At 31.2% G+C, this 21,283-nt stretch overlaps 6 protein-coding genes across 6 annotated transcripts, besides 6 other annotated features; 1 reads left to right on the top strand and 5 right to left on the bottom strand.

Moving 5' to 3' along the window:
- Positions 1 to 1,094: 1,094 nt before the first annotated feature.
- TA11950 (putative P-, Q-rich protein family protein, putative) lies at positions 1,095 to 4,973 on the bottom strand (the record flags this gene model as incomplete). Its single annotated transcript, XM_947409.1, has 1 exon — positions 1,095 to 4,973. The coding sequence occupies one exon, from the start codon at positions 4,971 to 4,973 to the stop codon at positions 1,095 to 1,097; it is 3,879 nt and encodes a 1,292-aa protein (XP_952502.1).
- Positions 4,896 to 4,955: a sequence feature (1 probable transmembrane helix predicted for TA11950 by TMHMM2.0 at aa 7-26).
- Positions 4,905 to 4,973: a sequence feature (Signal peptide predicted for TA11950 by SignalP 2.0 HMM (Signal peptide probability 0.602, signal anchor probability 0.000) with cleavage site probability 0.356 between residues 23 and 24).
- An 894-nt stretch (positions 4,974 to 5,867) lies between these two features.
- On the bottom strand, positions 5,868 to 9,707 carry TA11955 (hypothetical protein P-, Q-rich family protein, putative; the record flags this gene model as incomplete). Its single annotated transcript, XM_947408.1, has 1 exon — positions 5,868 to 9,707. One exon carries the CDS (start codon positions 9,705 to 9,707, stop codon positions 5,868 to 5,870), a length of 3,840 nt encoding a protein of 1,279 aa, XP_952501.1.
- Positions 9,621 to 9,689: a sequence feature (1 probable transmembrane helix predicted for TA11955 by TMHMM2.0 at aa 7-29).
- Positions 9,654 to 9,707: a sequence feature (Signal peptide predicted for TA11955 by SignalP 2.0 HMM (Signal peptide probability 0.718, signal anchor probability 0.225) with cleavage site probability 0.402 between residues 18 and 19).
- An 868-nt stretch (positions 9,708 to 10,575) lies between these two features.
- Positions 10,576 to 13,506, bottom strand: TA11960 (putative P-,Q-rich family protein, putative; the record flags this gene model as incomplete). Its single annotated transcript, XM_947407.1, has 1 exon — positions 10,576 to 13,506. One exon carries the CDS (start codon positions 13,504 to 13,506, stop codon positions 10,576 to 10,578), a length of 2,931 nt encoding a protein of 976 aa, XP_952500.1.
- Positions 13,420 to 13,488: a sequence feature (1 probable transmembrane helix predicted for TA11960 by TMHMM2.0 at aa 7-29).
- A 1,072-nt stretch (positions 13,507 to 14,578) lies between the features above and the next one.
- TA11965 (putative P-,Q-rich family protein, putative) lies at positions 14,579 to 17,890 on the bottom strand (the record flags this gene model as incomplete). The annotated part of the gene is made up of 1 exon (XM_947406.1): positions 14,579 to 17,890. The coding sequence occupies one exon, from the start codon at positions 17,888 to 17,890 to the stop codon at positions 14,579 to 14,581; it is 3,312 nt and encodes a 1,103-aa protein (XP_952499.1).
- Positions 17,825 to 17,890: a sequence feature (Signal peptide predicted for TA11965 by SignalP 2.0 HMM (Signal peptide probability 0.945, signal anchor probability 0.000) with cleavage site probability 0.863 between residues 22 and 23).
- A 769-nt stretch (positions 17,891 to 18,659) lies between these two features.
- Positions 18,660 to 19,198, top strand: TA11970 (g10 protein, putative; the record flags this gene model as incomplete). The annotated part of the gene is made up of 2 exons (XM_947405.1): positions 18,660 to 18,876; positions 18,969 to 19,198. 2 exons carry the CDS (start codon positions 18,660 to 18,662, stop codon positions 19,196 to 19,198), a joined length of 447 nt encoding a protein of 148 aa, XP_952498.1.
- A 134-nt stretch (positions 19,199 to 19,332) lies between these two features.
- Positions 19,333 to 21,182, bottom strand: TA11975 (mitochondrial processing peptidase alpha subunit, putative; the record flags this gene model as incomplete). The annotated part of the gene is made up of 4 exons (XM_947404.1): positions 19,333 to 19,997; positions 20,070 to 20,402; positions 20,487 to 21,003; positions 21,120 to 21,182. The coding sequence occupies 4 exons, from the start codon at positions 21,180 to 21,182 to the stop codon at positions 19,333 to 19,335; spliced, it is 1,578 nt and encodes a 525-aa protein (XP_952497.1).
- Positions 21,183 to 21,283: the final 101 nt, after the last annotated feature.

The raw sequence follows: 21,283 nt of genomic DNA, 5'->3' as shown, positions 1-21,283 counted from the left end.
AATAGCAGATTTGTGATAAAAATCGATTTAGAACACACGCTTGTAATGATTTAGACCTATTAACAGGGGACAAACCCTATTTCTTTCGATTTTGAATAGTTTTTCATTTTAATTCTTTTTTATATAAATGATGCATTACGTAGTAAAATTATTTTTTCATCATTTATCCATACCTTTCACTTCAATTCTTAATATAGTTGAATGTTATTGCTATAATTTATTATATTTATTTTAATAAATAATTAGGTATTAGTTTTACATAAATGGCAATTGATTTCTGTTTTCTCATTTAATAATGTGTTTTTCATGAGTCATTTTAATTTTGGTTCATATAAACTTATGAAATCTTTCTAATGATATTGTAACTTGAGAATGATTTTGACTATACATGTTTTTGAATAAAAAAACTATCATTGTACAATTGGCGACTTGTGTTTAATGGTTTAAAATTATGAATTGATTGTTTTACTATACAAAAGTAATTTCATAATAACTAATTATAGATGTGGATTATCACTGATAATATCATGGTAAAATCACTATACTACAAGAGATTATTATTAATAATAACCTTGAGACTATATGTGTTTAGCAAATTCTGATGAAATATTGTTCTCAATATGAATGGTAAGTCTCCACATTATATAACCAAATCCTACCAACCTTGTAACAATTATTAAGTAGTTAATTACTTTAAATTACAAAATATTTTAATATTACTCTGAAAATTTAATGCTTGACTGAAGTTTGTATTATTAAAATACGGTTAGAGGGCACTAATTTTCTACAAGGATTAATTTTTTCCTTAGAATGGATTATTTTTAAAAATTTTATAATAAGAATATTAAGCTAAAATGAATAATATAAACAATAAAATTCATGCTTCATTAATATTTAAACACATATATGCTATTTATTTACACAATTACAATAAAATATTTGAAATCATCATATATTTGTTTTTTGGTACCTTGAAATTCTTCATTAAATTCCACTCAGAATAAATAAACAGTGATATTGCCTATTAAGTGGTTGAGATTTAAGTTTTTGAGATCGAGTCTTAGATAGCTTATATTAAAGATATGAATGTTGTTTTAAAAATTTATATCAAAGGGATCTAATCCCATTGCTTTTTGATAATCATATTTATTCAAAAGATGAGTAAATTGGCCTTTATTTATTCTAACCCATCCTAATTGAGTATTTTTATAGTATTTTTCCTCTACGTATTGTTTTCTTCCAGATGGTTTATTCGGATAGGGTCCGATCGGTGGTTCTGGAGGTTGATCTGAAGGGTTTTCTCTATTCTCAAATGCATGTGGCGTCTGAAGTGAAGCTGGAGGTCTTGGTATTGTAGGAGGAACAGGAAAGGTGTAGGCTTGAGTCCTACGTTGAGGAGCACTTCTAGATTGTTGACTGGGTTCTTGTTCTCCAGTTTCAGTTTCTGATTGATTTGGTTGAGGTTCAGGTTCTTGTTCTCCAGTTTCAGTTTCTGATTGATTTGGTTGAGGTTCAGGTTCTGAAACATGCTCCATTTCTGATTGATTTGGTTGAGGTTCAGGTTCTGAAACATGCTCCATTTCTGATTGATTTGGTTGAGGTTCAGGTTCTGAAACATGCTCCATTTCTGATTGATTTGGTTGAGGTTCAGGTTCTGAAACATGCTCCATTTCTGATTGATTTGGTTGAAGTTCTATTCTAATTCTCTTTTTTGGTGGGAGATGTCTTCGAGATTCTTCCACAGTTGTTTGTTGTTTAGGTTGATCATTTTGTGGAATATTAGGTTGATATATTTCAGGTTGTTGATGTTGATATGGTGTAAATGCTCCCGATTCTAGCGAATGCAGTTGTTGTTGATATTGTGGTTGAGTTGATTGCTGTGGTTGATATTGATAAGGCTGATATGATTGAAATTGTTGTGGATGAGGATAACGTGGTTGAGGGTGAATAGGTTGTTGTGGATATGTCATTCCTTCTTGTGATACCACTTGAGGTTGATATGGCCGAAATGGTTGAGGTTGGCCAAGTTGATAAGGCTGATATTGCTGAAGTTGTTGAGGTGGTTGATATGGTTGAAATGGTTGAGATTGTCCATGTTGATATTGTGGCTGAGGTTGTTGTTGAGTTTGTTGATAAGGATGATATTGTTGCTGTTGTGGTTGAGTTTGAGTTTCTTGTACTGCATCTTCATCTGAATCATCAGAAATACTTATAGTCACTACATCTGGCTCCAGTTCTGGTTGTTGCTGTTGAGGTTCTGGTATAGGTTGATAAGGATGCTGATATGGGTGATATGGTTGTTGAATATGCTGAACTTGTGGCTGTGGTTGTTGTTGTTGTTGTTGTGCTCTTATATATGGCGTTGCATATGGTAAAGGCACTGTAAACCTAGATGACCATGCCCTTGGTCTATCAGGTTGTTGGAATAATTTCTCCAGTCTAAAATTGTTTAAATCAAATACTTGAGGTTGCCTATATATAGATGGCCTCCCTTTATGATACTCTGCCACTTTTCTAATACTTTTTACTGGTTCAGGAGGTTGTAAATATTGGCGATCACTAGATGGTGTTATAGATTTTCGAAATCGGGCTTCAAACTCAAGCAAATCTTTTTCTTTTTGTTTCAGTAGTTTTTGTCTTGCTTCCAATATAGTTTCATATTTTCTTATTTTGGACAATTTTGCATTTTTATTACCTTTTGTTTTTTGTTTTTCAAATTTAATAAGATTTTTATAATGGTTTATATCAAAATGTAAAGAATCTATTCCTCTATACATTCTCTTCCTTTCTATTTCAATCTCCTTTTTTTTCTTATCTTCCATTTCTCTTTTTAAAATCCCATCAATTTCTCCTGAATTAGTTTCATCTGAATTTTCTTCCTCTAATTTCTCTAATTCCGCTTGCAATTCGGCCAATTGATTTGAGTAGACTTGTTTTCGTTTTTTCAAATCTTCGATTTTATCCTTTCTCACTTTATTTAGTTCCTTATCTGATTCATTATGACTAAATTTTTTGAGAATTTTAATAACTTCTTTGAATTGAAATACTGAATATTGAAGACGTTCAATTTTAGAATTAATAATATCGATTTTATCCTTAATTTTAGAAAATTCTTGAATTCCGTGCTGATATAATTCATCTTCAAGTGGTCTTAGAACTTTATACAAACGTTTAAGGGTTTTTCTTTTTAATATTACTTGTCTTTCCAATTTTTGTATTATTTTATGTTTGGGGTTTTTTTCTTCTGGTTTATCGACAAATTCGACCGAACCATGAGGTTCTATTTGATTAGTATCTCCAGATCTACCATCTCCATTTCCGCCGTCGGTTCCATCTTTATCATTATCATCTTCTTCTTCATCATCATCATCTTCTTCTTCATCATCATCTTCTTCTGAGGTATCCGTTTCGCTTGTTTCTTTATCTTTGTCTTCTTCACCAGTTTTTTTGAATGGACTTGGTATCCAATCGATGGGTTCACTATCACAAATATATTTTTCCAATTCAAGTAGTTCTTCCATTTGTACTGTCACAAATTTAATTGCTTTAATTTTTCCAAGTAAATCTCTCTTAATGTTCACTGCATTTAAAATTTCATAAAAACCTGTTAAATCTAATGAATTTATATTATCCAATCGTTTTTCTAACTTGGCCAGTTCTCTATATTTTGAATTCAAAATCTTTTCTATCTTCTGTACCTTTTTATTTTTAGGTTTTTCTTTTGTTTGTTCTGCTTTATCTTCATGTGAATGTGAACCTTTATCAGCATCGTCATCTTTATTTTCATGGCTGGTAGTTCTCTCATCTGGTTTATCATAGTCACAATCCTGACAATCGTCTTCACTTTCACTAGATTCTTCCTCTTCTTCTTCCTCCTCTTCATCTAGTTTTAGTTCAAGTTCGAGCATGTCATTATTAACCGCAAGTTGATTTTTCAAATTATCTATCTTTTGTTCCAATTCCATCTTTTTTATATGGTATTCTCTCCTTTTTTGAATCCTTTCATGATCAATTTGAATTAGATCAACAAGTTCATTTTCTTCGGAAAAATCTTCTTTGCCTGATGTATTTGATTTCCGTTTTCTGAGATATTTGGTAGGTAAAACATTTTGTGGAGAACTAGGTTGTTCAGAACTTTCTTCAACATCTTTTTGAGTATCCTCTCCAGTTTTATTTTGACTATCTCTTTGAGCCATTCGTGATCTTTTATTTCGTTTTCTGGCAAGACGGACTCCTCTTAGAAATTCATTTGCAAGGTGCAGTTTCATAATATTAAATTGTTGAGTTAGCCTTCCACTAGGATAATATTGTTTAGAAGAATTTAAATCAAAATCGTGCAAAATGCTTATTTGAAGTAATAAAGGTTTATCCAACTCACCATGAACTATAATACGAATACATTTTTTATGTATTTGTGAACTAGACCAAATAACCTGTTCTCGATGATGAACTAAAACAACGTCAAAAATATTATATGGAGTGAATACGTAGGCTGGAATTCCTGAAAAAATTTGTCTTTGAACCATAAAAGTGTCAATATCTAAAACAGTTTTCAGTTCAAACAACCTTGTTCTAAACAATGCATCAAGGCTTGAATCAAAATCATTCATTGATATTTCTTCCCAATGGTAACCTTGTCTAATATAAAACTTGACATGTTTTATATCATTAATAACCGATACAATAAAAACTAACCTATCGTAACCATAAGACCTATATACCTTGATCTCATCAAGACACTCATCAGATGATGAACTATTCCATATAAGACGATGTTTATCAATGACCTTTGTAATATTAATACTGGAATCCGGTACAACTGTAGATATTAATATATTACCATATAAATCTTCCAACTGTACTGCACAAAAATTAAGGTTAGGTAATGAAATATCAAGAACGTTACTAGAGGCGACAAATATACAAGATCTGAATATCAGTACAAATATAAGATATTTAATGTTGTTAATCATTGTAAATAATGTTAAAATTAAAATAACACAATAATAAAATATTTGTAATAAGAAGTAAAATACAATATTAAAATTTCAAATTAATTATAAATAAATTAAATATATAATAAATTTAAATACACACGATTTAATGTAATAGGAACATATAATAATTAATAAGTAATGTTAATAAAATAGAAATTTATGTAATTGTCAAATTAAATGAGTCAAGTGGGTATTGATAAACAATGATAAGATGAATACCACAAATACACATCAAGATAAAGGATATTGTTCGGCAGGTTGATAACAATATACACACGGATCTAATAATTACAATGAGGTTATGAGATCATGGAAAAGGATAATGGAAGATAGATAAAATTGTGAAAATAAGATAAAGAAACAATTTGGGTTTAATTAATCAATCATGAGAAACGACATCAGCATTGATGATTAGATAAAAAATCAATTTTACAAACACACAAGTGATGTGGAATAGTCAAATTGTAAGCTTTATAAAAACGAAAGGTTCTAAATAATATTAAATCTGAAACACAAATATTCAATGATTATTTTGAATCAATAACTATATGATAATGTTGTAAAAACAACAACATCCAAATAGGGATTATGCACAGAAAAATATTAAAAAATTAACTATAAATATTAATTACGAGTTATTTTATAATAATTAAAAAATAAAATTTAACAACACATATTAATGGAATATCTATTTCTTTGTAGGGAATATAGATTTATTTATATTACACATCTCATTATTTGAATCATATTCAATTACATCTTATTTAAACATATTTTGTTAATTGTGTATACTATTAAATTATTTATTAATTTATATATATATGTTATTATTTTAACTTAATATTCTTCAAATTTCTATTATCCTTTATTTTATAGTTCTTTTATTCTATCTTCATATTTCTTTTTATTTATTCTTATCCATCTTCCTCTTATCTTTCCGTAATATCTATCTTCTATCCATTCTCCTTCTTCCTTATTAGTTACATCATATGGTCCAGTTGGCGGTTTTGGAGGCTCCTCACCTTTTTGTTCCTCATTAGTTTTTTCACTATTTTCTTCTTGAGACGTATATTCTGCTTGTATAATTTCGACAGGTGATTTTAGTGGTCCTGGTGGGAAAGGAAACACATAAGATGGAACTTTAAATGAAACTTTTCTGACTTTGGTCAGTTCTTTTCTACAAGTCCTTTCTTTGGTAGGTTTATTACGTATAAATTCTGAAGACTCACTCGACACGTTTTCATATAATTGTACCCCGGTTTGTTGAGTTTCAGGTTCTACATTTACAACATCAATTTCAGAACATTCTGAAGTCCTATCTGAGATTTCCTTTGCATCAAAATTTTCATCATCAGTTGAAGTAGACTCTTCATTTTCTCTACGTATTTTGCTTCTTTGTCCTAGTATTTCTTCATTTTCGCTCTCGTCCGTTCTAGTTCTTTTTCTTCCAAAAGTAGTTTCCTGGTCTTGAAATTGAGATATAGGTTGATATGTTTCAGGATGTTGATGTTGATATGGTGTAAATGCTCCTGATTCTAGCGAATGCAGTTGATGAGGCTGATGTGTTTGAGTTGGTTGCTGATAAGGCTGATATGGATGAATTGGATGTTGATATGGCTGATATGGATGAATGGGTTGAATAGGCTGATGTGGTTGAATAGGTTGAATTGGTTGTTGTGGATGTGTTATTCCTTCTTGTGATACCACTTGAGGTTGATATCCCGGTCCAGATTGATATGTTTGTTGTTGTGGCTGATTTGGTTGAAATGGATATTGTGGTGGATGTTGTCGTTGATATTGAGGCGGTTGATGACTAGATTGTTGATATTGTGGTTGAATTGGTTGATAGGGGTGAGGATGTTGAAATGGATATTGAGGTGGATGATGTTGTTGAACTTGTGGTTGAAACGGATGTGGTGGATAACGTGGTTGAGGTTGATACTGCTGAAATGGTTGTTGAGCTTGATAAGGACGATAATTTCCAAATGAATGATATCCCATTCCAGGTTGATATGGTTGTTGAATATGTTGAACTTGTTGTTGTTGTTGTTGTTTTGGTTGTGGTTGATATGGTTCATCTAAATATGGTCTAAATAATCTCGGCTGATTTACAACTACATCTTGTTGTGATCTAGCTTGATCAGATCTTTTACCATTTGTTGAACTATGTTTGCTGGTTTTTGATACCCTACTTAATTGTTTATAAACTGGTGTGTAATTCTGCATTCGTACTTTTCGTTGTCCTATTCCGGATTTATGTTGTGTTCTTTGAGATTGAGTGTTATTATTAGATGTATAACCCCGATAATGTTCATAATAAGATCCGATTCCTGGCTGTTGAAATGGCTGAGGCTGTCGTTGTTGAAATGGCTGAGGTTGAAGTTGTTGAGGTCCTGATACAGGTTGTTGGGGCGGTTGATATTTAGCCGGTTGAGGTGCCTGTGGTCGTTGTTGTTGAGTTTGCGCCTGTCCAGGTTGAGTTTGAGTTTCTTGTACTTCATCCTCATCTGAATCATCAGAAATACTTATAGTCACTACTTCTGGCTCCAGCACAGGTTGTTTCTTTTGAGGTCCTGGTACAGGTTGTTTCAGTGGTTGTTGTTGTTGTTGTACGGGTTCTGATTGTGATTGTGTTTCGTGTACAGGTTGTTGCTGTTGAATTTGTTGTACGGGTTCTGGTACAGGTTGTGGAATTTGTTGTTGTATTGGTTGTAATTCAACATATTGAGGTCCTGGTACAGGTTGTTGTTGTGGTTCTGCTCGTTGTTCCGTTTGATTGTTTATATATTGTCTAATTTTATATACATCTTTTTCCTCTTTTTTTCGAATTTCGAACTCAATTTTTTCCAATTTTTCTAAATATTCGTGTAATTTTAGAAGTTCTTCATTGCTTGACATTATCTGTTTTTTTAATTCTTCATTATATTCCGACTCGTCTGAATCATCGAGTAATTTCTGATAATGATTTATTTTATATTTAACTTCAGTAATTTGTTTCATAATTTCTTCTTTTTTTCCTTCTAAATTTATCTTAACTTCCAATCTTTCAATTTCTAAACATTCCTCATCTAATTTCCTTAGTTCGTAATTTAGTATATTGAGCCGTCTTACTTTAGTCTCAAACACTCCCTGTAAATAAACAATTTTTTGCTCTAATGCTTGCTTCATGAGCACTTTCTTCTTTTCTTTAGAATTTTTATTACCTTTTCTATTTTCAACAACTTCTGTATTTTCTAAATTGGATTCTTGACTATTCATTTTCCTTTCATACTCAAGCAGTGCTTTTTGACGTTCACAGTTGTATTGATGCTTATAAATTTCCGTTTGTGTTAATCTTATTTTCTTTCTTATTCTAGTCTTCATATTTTCAACATCAATCGCTTCCTCATTCGCTCTGCAAGGCATCATTTCTAACGCTGACAACCTATTTTGTAAGTCCTTCAATTCTTTTCTTTTTCCATTTAAAATTTTTTCCATTTTTATTAGCCCTTGCATAAGAATTTCTTCATTTATCTTAATTTCATAAACAGGAGCATGTTGAACATTTTCTTCTTCCTCCTCCTCTTCCTCTTCCATATCTATTTGTTCAGCCTCTCTTTTCAAATTTTCAATTTTATTTCCAAGAATATTAATTTCATTTTTGACTGAGTTAATCATTGTAGTCAAATCATGCATTTTATTCTTAATATTTTTTATCATTTCATCTCCAGCTGAATCACCTGAAGTTTCTTTAGATTTATCTGAATCTTCTGATTGTTTATCATAGTGTTGTTCTCCATCTTGAACATTATCTTCTTGGCTATCTAGAACCTGCCTATCAGTAGATAAAAGATGTATAGACGATCCACATCGAAGTGTTTTTCCACTAAAATCAAGTTCAGGTCCAAAATTAGGACGCTGACGGTATGGATTTCGAACACCTGTTTCCTTACCTTTTCTACTGTAAGTACGTCTTTTTTTTGAAAGATACATTTTCCTTTCAATTTCCATCAATAAATGTCTTTTCATAGCTATCTCCTGCTGAAGCTGTCTATCTTCAGGCCAATTTTTTACGGTTTCATCTCCTTTGTTACGCAATAGGGTTATTTTAAGTAATGAGGGTTTATCCAACTCACCATGAACTATAATACGAATACATTTATCAGTTAAGTTTGTGCTAGACCAAATTATGTGATCAAAATCACCAATCATAACAACATCAAACATATTATACGGAGTGAAAATGTAGGCTGGTAATACTGAATAAACTTGGCGTTGAACCATAAAAGTATCAGTGTCAAACGGAGTTGATAGATTGAACACCCTAGTCCTTCTAAGAACATTAAAACATGAATTGAACTGTTCAAGTGATATCTCTTCCCAATCAGAACCCTCCCTCGCATAAAATTTCAAATAATTGTAACCGTTATGTGTAAAAACAATAAAAATTAATTTCGGTTCAAAATACAATTTGTAAATCTTAATCAAAGAAAGAGTTTCGTATTGTTTAAAAGAAGACCATACATTGTGAGAACCGTATACGACTAAGCGAATATCAGAAATAGAATTGGGTATTATTGTCTGTACAGTCAAATTACCATAAAAATCTTCCATATTGACTTGAATAAAAGTCATATCAATTGACGATATGTCAAGTATTTTAAAACATATGATTTGAGCACAAGATATAAATATCAGTGCAAATATAAGATATTTAATGTTGGTATTCATGGTCACGAGTGTTAAAATTAAAATAACAAATAATTAAAATAACACAATAATAAAATATTTGTGATACAAAAGTAAAATTACGAATATGATTATTAGATAAAAGAATATAATAGTAGAAATTGAAGATATAGATATACTATTAAAGTATAAAAAAATAAATTAGATGTGAATAAAATAGAAATTTATGTAATTGTCAAATTAAATGAGTCGAGTGGGTATTGATAAACAATGATAAGATGAATACCACAAATACACATCAAGATAAAGGATATTGTTCGGCAGGTTGATAACAATATACACACGGATCTAATAATTACAATGAGGTTATGAGATCATGGAAAAGGATAATGGAAGATAGATAAAATTGTGAAAATAAGATAAAGAAACAATTTGGGTTTAATTAATCAATCATGAGAAACGACATCAGCATTGATGATTAGATAAAAAATCAATTTTACAAACACACAAGTGATGTGGAATAGTCAAATTGTAAGCTTTATAAAAACGAAAGGTTCTAAATAATATTAAATCTGAAACACAAATATTCAATGATTATTTTGAATCAATAACTATATGATAATGTTGTAAAAACAACAACATCCAAATAGGGATTATGCACAGAAAAATATTAAAAAATTAACTATAAATATTAATTACAAGTTATTTTATAATAATTAAAAAATAAAATTTAACAACACATATTAATGGAATATCTATTTCTTTGTAGGGAATATAGATTTATTTATATTACACATCTCATTATTTGAATCATATTCAATTACATCTTATTTAAACATATTTTGTTAATTCTATATACTATTAAATTATTTATTAATTTATATATGTGTTATTATTTTAACTTAATTTATTACCCCTCCTTTAGTTTTTCTATTTTATCTTTAAATTCGTATACAGTTATTCTTATCCATCCTTTTCCCGTTATTTTGTAATATTTTTCTTCTATCCATTCTCTTTTTTGTCTTTTCGTTCTTTCATATGGTCTAATCCGCGTTTCTTGATTCTCTTCCCATTCTTCTCCACCACCCAGTTGATTATATAGTTCATTACGGTCTAGAACAGGTTTCATAAGTGGTTGAGGAGGAACTGGAAATTTGTATGTTGTAGTATAACCTTTTTTCGACTGATTATTTTCTTCTTTTCTTGATGAATTTTTTATCCACATTTTTTTCCACATTCTTCTCATATTTCTTCTCCTTCTCCTATCTTCTAATTCAGGATTTGTAAGTTTCATAGGTGGTCTACCACGTTTTCTTTTAGGGGATTCGTCTTGATCCTGTATAGTTTCATGAGTTAGTAGTTCTTGAAGAATTTCAGGCTGTTGAAGTTGTTGAGGTGGCTGATATGGTTGAAATGGTTGATATGGTTGATATGGAGGCGGTTGAGGTGCCTGTGGTTGTGGTTGAGTTTGTTGATAAGGATGATATTGTTGCTGTTGTGGTTGAGTTTGAGTTTCTTGTACTGCATCTTCATCTGAATCATCAGAAATACTTATAGTCACTACATCTGGCTCCAGTTCTGGTTGTTGCTGTTGAGGTTCTGGTATAGGTTGATAAGGATGCTGATATGGGTGATATGGTTGTTGAATATGCTGAACTTGTTGTGGTTGTTGTTGTTGTGGTTGATAGGGTTCATCTAAATATGGTCTAAATAATCTCGGTTGTTTTACAACTCCATCTTGCTGTGATGTACCTTCAGTTTGAGTTTGTGATTGTTTTCTCATTCCTTGTGAACCTTGTATTCTAGGTTTATACGGTTTATATGTCACTTGAGGTTGAGTTTCTTGTACTGGTTGTTTCTGTTGAATTTGTGTTACAGGTTGTTCTACTATTGGTTGTGGAATTTGTTGTTGTATTGGTTGTAATTCAATATATTGAGGTCCTGGTTGTGGTTGATATGGTTGTGGAATTTGTTGATATTGCGGTTGTTGAATATGTTGATATTGAGCTCCAGGATAATATTGTTGTTGAATTGGCTGTAATTCAATATATTGAGTTCCTGGTATAGGTTGATAAGGTTCCTGATAAGGTTGATAAGGTTGCTGATATGGGTCATATGGTTGCTGATATCGACTAACTTGTTGAGTTTCTAATTCTATATTGACCTGTGTTGTTTTATCGAATCCGAATTCAATCGTTCTTATAGATTCATATCTTTTTCTCTTTTCTGGTCTTACTCTACCATCCATCCACAGTCTATAACTTAACACTAATGGTTCTGGCGGTTGTGGATAATGATATTCATTATCTAGACCAGTTAGTTTTTCTATTTGACATTTTATTACATTAAGTGCCTTATCCAAAGGTTCTATTTCCTTTTCTTTTGATCTTATTAAATACTCATATTGTTTTGTTCTACTTAGAATCGGATCTCTTCCACTACGATCCAAGATTCGTTCATTAACAAGTACATGCCTTAAATCAATTATTTCACTATTCAACATATCAATCTTATTACTCAAAATTTTGGCATCGCGTTCCTTTTCTAAAAGTTTACTTAATTGTTGTTTTAAATAACCATCAGGATCTTCCTCTAATTTTCTTAATTTCTCTTCCATACTCACCATTTCCCCTATTTTTAATCTTATTTGATTTTCTAATTCGTATATTTTTTTCTCAATCTTTTCTATCTCAATCATTTTCTGGTAATGTTTATCATAAACTCTCTCATCATATTCATCATCATCTGAACTATCCTCCTCAGTCCCTTCTTTATCTTTAATTTGTTTTTTCTCTACCTCAATAAGTTCTTGGATTTGACTTATTTCGAATTTCAGCCCAATTATTTCATTTTCTAATAATTTCTTTTCATTTAAATATAATTTCTTTTGTGTCATTTGTTCTAGTCCATCTTCATCATCTTCATCCAGTTCTTCCTGTGTAACACCTTCAATTTCACCATCACCAACATCGATAAGTTCTCTCATTGGTCCTTTTCTGCGTTTACTAGTCGAAGTATCTCCTATATCTTCTGTCGCCTCTGTTTGTTTTGCTTGTTTTTCGATTTCCATTCTCCTAACTCGTTTCCTAGCAAGACGCGCACCTCTATGAAATTCGTTTATCAAATGCATCTTCATGATATCTTTTTGTTGAGTTATTCTTTCACCTTGAATATCTGTTTTAAATCCATGAATATTACTATTATGCAAAACACTGATTTGGACCAGCTTTGGAGAATCTAATTCACCGTAGACAATAATACGAATACATTTTTTACCCGGATCATTTGTTGACCAGATGATCCGACTATCATGTTGAACTAAAACAACATCAAAAACATTATATGGAGTGAAAACGTATGCTCTAACTCCAGAAAAATATTGTCTTTGAGCCATAAAAGTATCAATATCTACAGCAGGTTTCAAATCAAACACCCTTGTTGTTTCAAATGCTTTAAAGGCCGAATTAAAATCATTCAAATTCACTTCTAACCATTTGTTAAATTTTTTACTATAAAATTTTATAACATTTTTATTTTCAAAAGTCGTAATGATATATAGTAACCTAGGTTCACCGTATAATTTATATATTTTAACTTCATTAAGATTTTCATTTGATGATAAATTAGACCATATATGAGCGAATTTTTCTTTGAGAGACTTGATTTCATTATTGGACTTTGTAATAATTGTCACTACCAAAATATTACCATATAAATCTTCCATATGAACATCAATCAAATTCATATCAATTGACGTTATGTCAAGTATTTTAAAACATATGATTTGAGTACAAGATATGAATATCATTACAAATATAAGATATTTAATGATATTATTCATGATCAATAGTGTTAAAATTAAATGTAATATAAAATATAAAATATAAAGATATAAAATATCTGTGATACAAAAATAAAATTAACAAAATAAAATTATAAAATATCTGATACAAAAATAAAATTAAGAATATAAAAATATAAAATATTTTAATAAAAAGTAAAATACAATATTAAAATTTCAAATTAATTATAAATAAATTAAATATATAATAAATTTAAATACACACGATTTAATGTAATAGGAACATATAATAATTAATAAGTAATGTTAATAAAATAGAAATTTATGTAATTGTCAAATTAAATGAGTCAAGTGGGTATTGATAAACAATGATAAGATGAATACCACAAATACACATCAAGATAAAGGATATTGTTCGGCAGGTTGATAACAATATACACACGGATCTAATAATTACAATGAGGTTATGAGATCATGGAAAAGGATAATGGAAGATAGATAAAATTGTGAAAATAAGATAAAGAAACAATTTGGGTTTAATTAATCAATCATGAGAAACGACATCAGCATTGATGATTAGATAAAAAATCAATTTTACAAACACACAAGTGATGTGGAATAGTCAAATTGTAAGCTTTATAAAAACGAAAGGTTCTAAATAATATTAAATCTGAAACACAAATATTCAATGATTATTTTGAATCAATAACTATATGATAATGTTGTAAAAACAACAACATCCAAATAGGGATTATGCACAGAAAAATATTAAAAAATTAACTATAAATATTAATTACGAGTTATTTTATAATAATTAAAAAATAAAATTTAACAACACATATTAATGGAATATCTATTTCTTTGTAGGGAATATAGATTTATTTATATTACACATCTCATTATTTGAATCATATTCAATTACATCTTATTTAAACATATTTTGTTAATTGTGTATACTATTAAATTATTTATTAATTTATATATATATGTTATTATTTTAACTTAATATTCTTCAAATTTCTATTATCCTTTATTTTATAGTTCTTTTATTAAATTAACAATAATTTAAATTACTATCTTCTTCTTTTTTTAAATATATCTTAAAAAATTTCTACTCTTCCTCCATTTCATATTTTTGCAACAATATATAAAATTCAGTTTTCCCTACTAATTGCCATTCATTGTTTACTTTTTTGTAATATTTTTGTTCTATCCATTCTCCTTTTGACCTTTGGATTTTTCCATTAGTTCCAGTTGGCTGTTTTGGAGGCTCTCTTTCTTCTCCTCCATCTTGATTCTTCTCTTTTTCAACAGATGGATAAGGAGGAATGAGTGGTTGAGCAGGAACGGGGAATGTGTAAATTGACCCATAAGTTTGAGTGTATTTATCTTTTTTGGTATTTTCGTGTACTTCAGGTGTTCTACGTATCTTAGGTGGCCTACCACGTTTTCTTTTAGGGGGTTCGTTTTGATTCTGTGTAGCTTTACGAGCTAGTAGTTCTTGAAGGTATCCTGGTATAGGTTGAAATGGCTGCTGCGGATATGTTATTCCTTCTTGTGATATGACATGAGGTTGAAATGGCTGAGGCTGGCCAGGATATTGAGGCGGTTGATATGGTTGTTGAGGTCCTGATACAGGTTGTTGGGGCGGTTGATATTTAGCCGGTTGAGGTGGCTGATTTGGTTGATATGGAGGCGGTTGATATTGTGGCTGTCCAGGTTGAGTTTGAGTTTCTTGTTCTACATCCTCATCTGAATCATCAGAAATACTTACGGTCACTACTTCTGGCTCCAGCACTGGTTGTTGCTGTTGAGGTCCTGGTACAGGTTGTTTCAGTGGTTGTTGCTGTTGAATTTGTGGTACGGGTTCTGGTACAGGTTGTGGAATTTGTTGTTGTATTGGTTGTAATTCAACATATTGAGGTCCAGGATAATATTGTTGTTGAATTGGCTGTAATTCAATATATTGAGTTCCTGGTATAGGTTGATAAGGTTCATATGGTACTGGTTGATATGGTTGCTGATATGGGTCATATGGTTGGTGATATGGGTCATATGGTTGCTGATAAGGTTGAAATGATTCTTGATAAGGTTGATAAGGTTCTTGATACGGCTGAAATGGTCCTGGTATATGTTGATAAGGATGCTGATATGGGTCATATGGTTGTTGAATATGCTGAACTTGTTGTGGTTGTTGTTGTTGTGGTTGATAGGGTTCATCTAAATATGGTCTAAATAATCTCGGTTGATTTACAACTCCATCTTGCTCTGATGTACCTTGATCTTGAGTTTCTGATGTAACTTGTGTTTGAGTTTCTGATGTACCTTGATCTTGAGTTTCTGATGTAACTTGATCTTGAGTTTCTGATGTACCTTGATCTTGAGTTTGTGATTGTTTTCTCATTCCTTGTGAACCTTGTATTCTAGGTTTATACGGTTTATATGTCACTTGAGGTTCTGTTATAGGTTGAGGTTCTGACATAGATTGATGTTCTTGTATAGTTTGTTGCTCTTGAGGTTCTGGTACAGGTTGCTCTACTATAAGTTGATGTTCTGGTATATACTGGGGTTCTGTTATATATTGTTCCACTATAGGTGGTTCTGGTATATTCTGTTGTTCATCCATAGATTCTGGTTCTTCTGTAGATTCTTCTTCTTCTATACGTTGTGTTAATTCACTTAATTGAATTTGCTTAACCTTTATAGGTTCATATCTTTTTTTCTTATGTGGCCCTGCTTTAATATTATGGTACACATTACTACCAACTTTCAGCGGTCCTTCTAGTAGTGAATAATATAATTCCAAATTAAAACCTATTTTTTCTCTCATTGTACATTCTAATATAAATATTTCTTTTTCCAATTCTTCAAGATTAGCTTGTTCTTTCCTTATTAAATTTTCACACTTTTTTTGATAATCTTTACTTCCATCGCCTTCCGACTTTTTCCCAACAGTATATATATATCTTAGTTGTGCTAAATTCTGACGCGCACGTTTTATGCTATTGATTAATTCCTGCATTCTTTCAATTTGCTCCTTTGGTATAACACAATCTAATATTCCATCTCCTTCAATATACTTTTCTTTCAAACTAATCAATTTTTCTTCAGCTTCAGATAGTCTCATTCTTTTCCGTCTGATTTGACCATATAATTTTTTTAATTTTCTCCTACGCTCTCGTTTTTTATCAGATATATCGTCACATTTCCCATCTTGAAGATCAATTGGAGCATCATCTTGTTCACCATCTTCACGTTCCTCAGCTTGGTCATTTTCATCATCATCTGAACTATCCTCCTCAGTGCCTGCTTTATCTATAGATTGGTCTCTTTCTGCCACAATTAGTTCTTGGATTTGATTTACTTCGAATTTCAGCTTAGTTATTTCATTTTCTAATAATTTCTTTTCATTTAGATACATTTTTTTTTGTTGCTTCATTTGTTCTATGCCATCCTCATCTTCTTCATCTTCATCTTCATCTTCCAAAATATCTTCCTCATCTGTTTCATCTTGCTCCTGTTGATCTTTTTTAGGTCTTTTAACATATTGCTTTGGCATTACTAGTTTTCTTTTAGGCACATAATATGAAACTTTTTTAGTTGGAGAATCTCCGCAATCTTCTGTCGACTGTGTTCCCAGTTTTCTTCGTCTACTAATTCGCTTCCTGGCAAGACGTGCACCTCTAAGAAATTCATTTATCAAATGCATCCTCATGATATCCTTTTGTTGAGTTAGTTTCCCACCTTGAACATCTGTTTTAAATCCAGGAATATTAGTATTACGCAAAACGGTGATTTGGACCAGTTTTGGGTCGTTTAACTTTCCATGAACGACAATACGAACACATCTTTTATTTACTCTATTACTTGACCATATTACCCAATTGTTGTGAATTGCAGCAACAACATCGTAAACATTATATGGAGTGAAAATGTAGGCCGGAAATCCCGCAAAAACTTGGCGTTGAACCATAAAAGTATCAGTATCTACAACATTTTTCAGATAAAACACCCTTGTTCTAATTAATGTCTCGAAACTTTCATTAAACTCGTTCAACCTTATTTCGCCCCAAATGAAACCTTGTCTAACAAAAAATCTTACATACTTAGTACCATAAAAATCCGAAACTACAAGCGCTAGCTTAGGTTCACCGTATAACTTATACAGTTTGACTTCATTAAGATACTCACCAGGTAATATATTAGTCCATAAAATATTTACTTTATATTTCACCTTAATTATTTTTACTGAGTCATTTGGTACAACTGTGACAATGCTAATGTTACCGTAAAGATCTTCCATCTCACAATGAATATAGTAAAAGTTAAGATTTGTCAAATCAATAGTTTGATAAATACAATTAGTGTATTTACAAAAAATGAATGAGAGTACAAAAAACAAAAATTTATAAATAAAATACATGATTAAATTAAAATAACAAATAATTAAAAATATAAAAATATAAAATAAAATATTTGTGATACAAAAGTAAAATTACGAATATGATTATTAGATAAAAGAATATAATAGTAGAAATTGAAGATATAGATATACTATTAAAGTATAAAAAAATAAATTAGATGTTAATAAAATAGAAATTTATGTAATTGTCAAATTAAATGAGTCAAGTGGGTATTGATAAACAATGATAAGATGAATACCACAAATACACATCAAGATAAAGGATATTGTTCGGCAGGTTGATAACAATATACACACGGATCTAATAATTATAATGAGGTTATGAGATCATGGAAAAGGATAATGGAAGATAGATAAAATTGTGAAAATAAGATAAAGAAACAATTTGGGTTTAATTAATCAATCATGAGAAACGACATCAGCATTGATGATTAGATAAAAAATCAATTTTACAAACACACAAGTGATGTGGAATAGTCAAATTGTAAGCTTTATAAAAACGAAAGGTTCTAAATAATATTAAATCTGAAACACAAATATTCAATGATTATTTTGAATCAATAGCTATATGATAATGTTGTAAAAACAACAACATCCAAATAGGGATTATGCACAGAAAAATATTAAAAAATTAACTATAAATATTAATTACAAGTTATTTTATAATAATTAAAAAATAAAATTTAACAACACATATTAATGGAATATCTATTTCTTTGTAGGGAATATTATTACATTTTCTCATTTTTGTCACAATAAAAATTTTTAAATGCCCCGAGTCCGGACTTTAAACACTAAACCTCCTCCGGAAGGATGGGAATTAATTTCTGAAACCTTGGAATCTCTCGATGATAAGATGAAACAAGCTCAGCTTGAATCCGGAGAGGGAAAACGTAAAACTGAAATTTTGTGGCCAATTTTTAGGATACATCACCAAAGATCTAGATATATTTATGATATGTTTTATCAGAAAAAACTCATTTCAAGTATGTTTTCTTAAACACAACCTAATATATATACCAATTATTATAATTTCTATATAGCATTTTGGTCCGATAAAATTGACTCAATTATACAGGAGAATTGTACGATTATTGCATTAGAGAGGGCTACGCTGATGCAAATTTGATTTCGAAGTGGCGTAAGCAAGGCTACGAGTACCTCTGCTGCCTACGTTGTATACAGACTTCAGGCCAAAACTTCGAGACCACCTGTATTTGTCGAGTACCTAAGCGCGACCTCGAGCCTGGAAAGGTAATTGAGTGCGTTCTTTGCGGATGCAGAGGATGCGCTAGCTGCGATTTTTGATACCATAACATTTAATACACTAATCACCATATTCACCGACACTTAAATACCAGTAATATATTCAAATATATAGTATGAGTAATAATATATAAAAATGAGTAATATTTGTCGATAAGAATAAAGTTTATGTAGTATCAGTGCAAAAGCTGCAAGACAGTGTCTGGGTGAGGGACCTTGGAGAGTTTACCATAAACAACAACGCTCGGATTCAGGTTAACCCTAAGTTCATTTACAACAGATTTTAGGTCATCGAGAGTTACTTCGTCAATTAGGTTTTCCAAGTCAGAAGCATCCAGAACCCTGTTACAAAAAAGAAGCTGCCTACCAACGTCCTCGCACAACACCGCTTTGTGTTCCATGCTCATGTGAAGGAATGATTTAAGGCTGTTTTTCCCGCCGGAAAGTTCATGGTTGGTTATCCTTTTCATTCTCTCGAACTCGTCTTTGACGAGAGTGAAAACTTGGTCAAGGTTCCCAGAGGCGTAGGCTCCATTAACCACTAAATAAATGCCGAAAAGTCCACTCGTTGAGTGGACTGTGTTAAATGCCATGCAACTTTCCACAAACTCGTACCTGTTAAGGACATTGTTGTAAAGGCTAGTTGTAAGGCCTTTTCCAGGACCTCCTGTGCTAAAACTTCCTCCACCACCCAAAATCGACTGCAAAAGAGTCGTAACGACTACCTGCTTACTATCCCATCCTTTCACAGGATAAGCGACTGTCACGTGTGTAAAAGGTGTATTACCTTCTACATACTTCACACCCCCAGTGTATTTAGGCTCCAATTTAGGAACTTCACCTATAAAATATTATACCACAGGAAATTGTAGAAGGAATAAGGTAAAAACATGTATTTAGTTATAGAAAATACCTGACGGGTTTGGAATTGGATTGTATTCGGAGAAAGCTCTCATGGCCCATTTTGAAAGTTCATCGAGTCCTGAATTAACGGACACCAGCACACAGTTTTGGGGATAAAAATGGTTAAGCATGAAGTCTCTCATTAGTTCGGGGGTGTATTTATCTTCGCTTGGCTCTAAGCAGAAATTGAAGTTGCCAAGAGTGTTGTTATGCCATGCCACGCTATGTAGATGTTCAGTAACTAGTTGGTCTGGGTTCTCCAAAACTTTGTTCCTCTTCTCAGACAGCCTATGCTTATTTGCCGCCAGCTCCCATGTAAGAAAACGTGGAAACAATACATTTCCTATATACAAATCACATCAACTGAATAGTTAATAGTAAAATATAGAAATAACAAGGGTAGGGTAAGCATTAATTAAAAACTTACCAACTAAAAGGTTAACTAGAAATGGTAGGTCTTGTCTCAGAAACTCAGCTTGGTAGACTGTATGTTCTCGAAAAGCGTTGCAGCTAACGTTTGCTCCCAAAGTCTCAACGGTTTTAATAGTTCTAAGGTGGGACAAGTGTGCAGTGCTATGGAAGGCCATATTCTCTATCATCGAGGTGACTCCTTGATTCTGATCATTTTCATGGGCTGATCCGGCATTTACGTACAGTGCTAAATGTGTATCTAGTCCTCCCTTATCCAATGTTGCAATCCTTAATCCATTTTCCAGCTTTGCGTACTGAAATTTGTGATCTAAAGGTGTAAACTTTCCCTCGGAGCCTGTTACATAAATGGGCTCATTCATGGGAACATTTTTATATGGGTAATCTTTATCTGTGGTTGATCCGAAATAATAGAAATTGAACTCTGGGACCTCTGATAGTACTGAATCGAGATCTTCTTTTAAAAATGGGACTTTTTTATAGTCTGGAGGGTCCTTGTGTATTTTATCCAAGGTCTAAAATGTTATTTATAATATAAGTATAAATATTCACTAGTTAGGGAATGTTGTAATATAATAAAAGAACATCAAATTAATTTCATCTAGTTATTATCCATGAATATAAAACATACGGTAAATCGTCTAATTCTATTGGAACGAATTAAACCACCAATATTTCCTAAAAGTCCCCTCATATTTATATACTCAAAAGTTACAAATTTAAATTAATATATACAAATAATTATGTATAAATAATACAAAATCGACAGTTAAACCCTACACAACATCAGAGTTC

The sequence above is a fragment of the Theileria annulata genome, chromosome 2 (assembly GCF_000003225.4).
Source record: "Theileria annulata chromosome 2, complete sequence, *** SEQUENCING IN PROGRESS ***".
Classification (NCBI taxonomy): Eukaryota; Apicomplexa; class Aconoidasida; order Piroplasmida; family Theileriidae; genus Theileria; species Theileria annulata.
The sequence above is the reverse complement of the archived record's forward strand: the minus strand, read 5'-3'. Positions and strand labels throughout refer to the sequence as shown.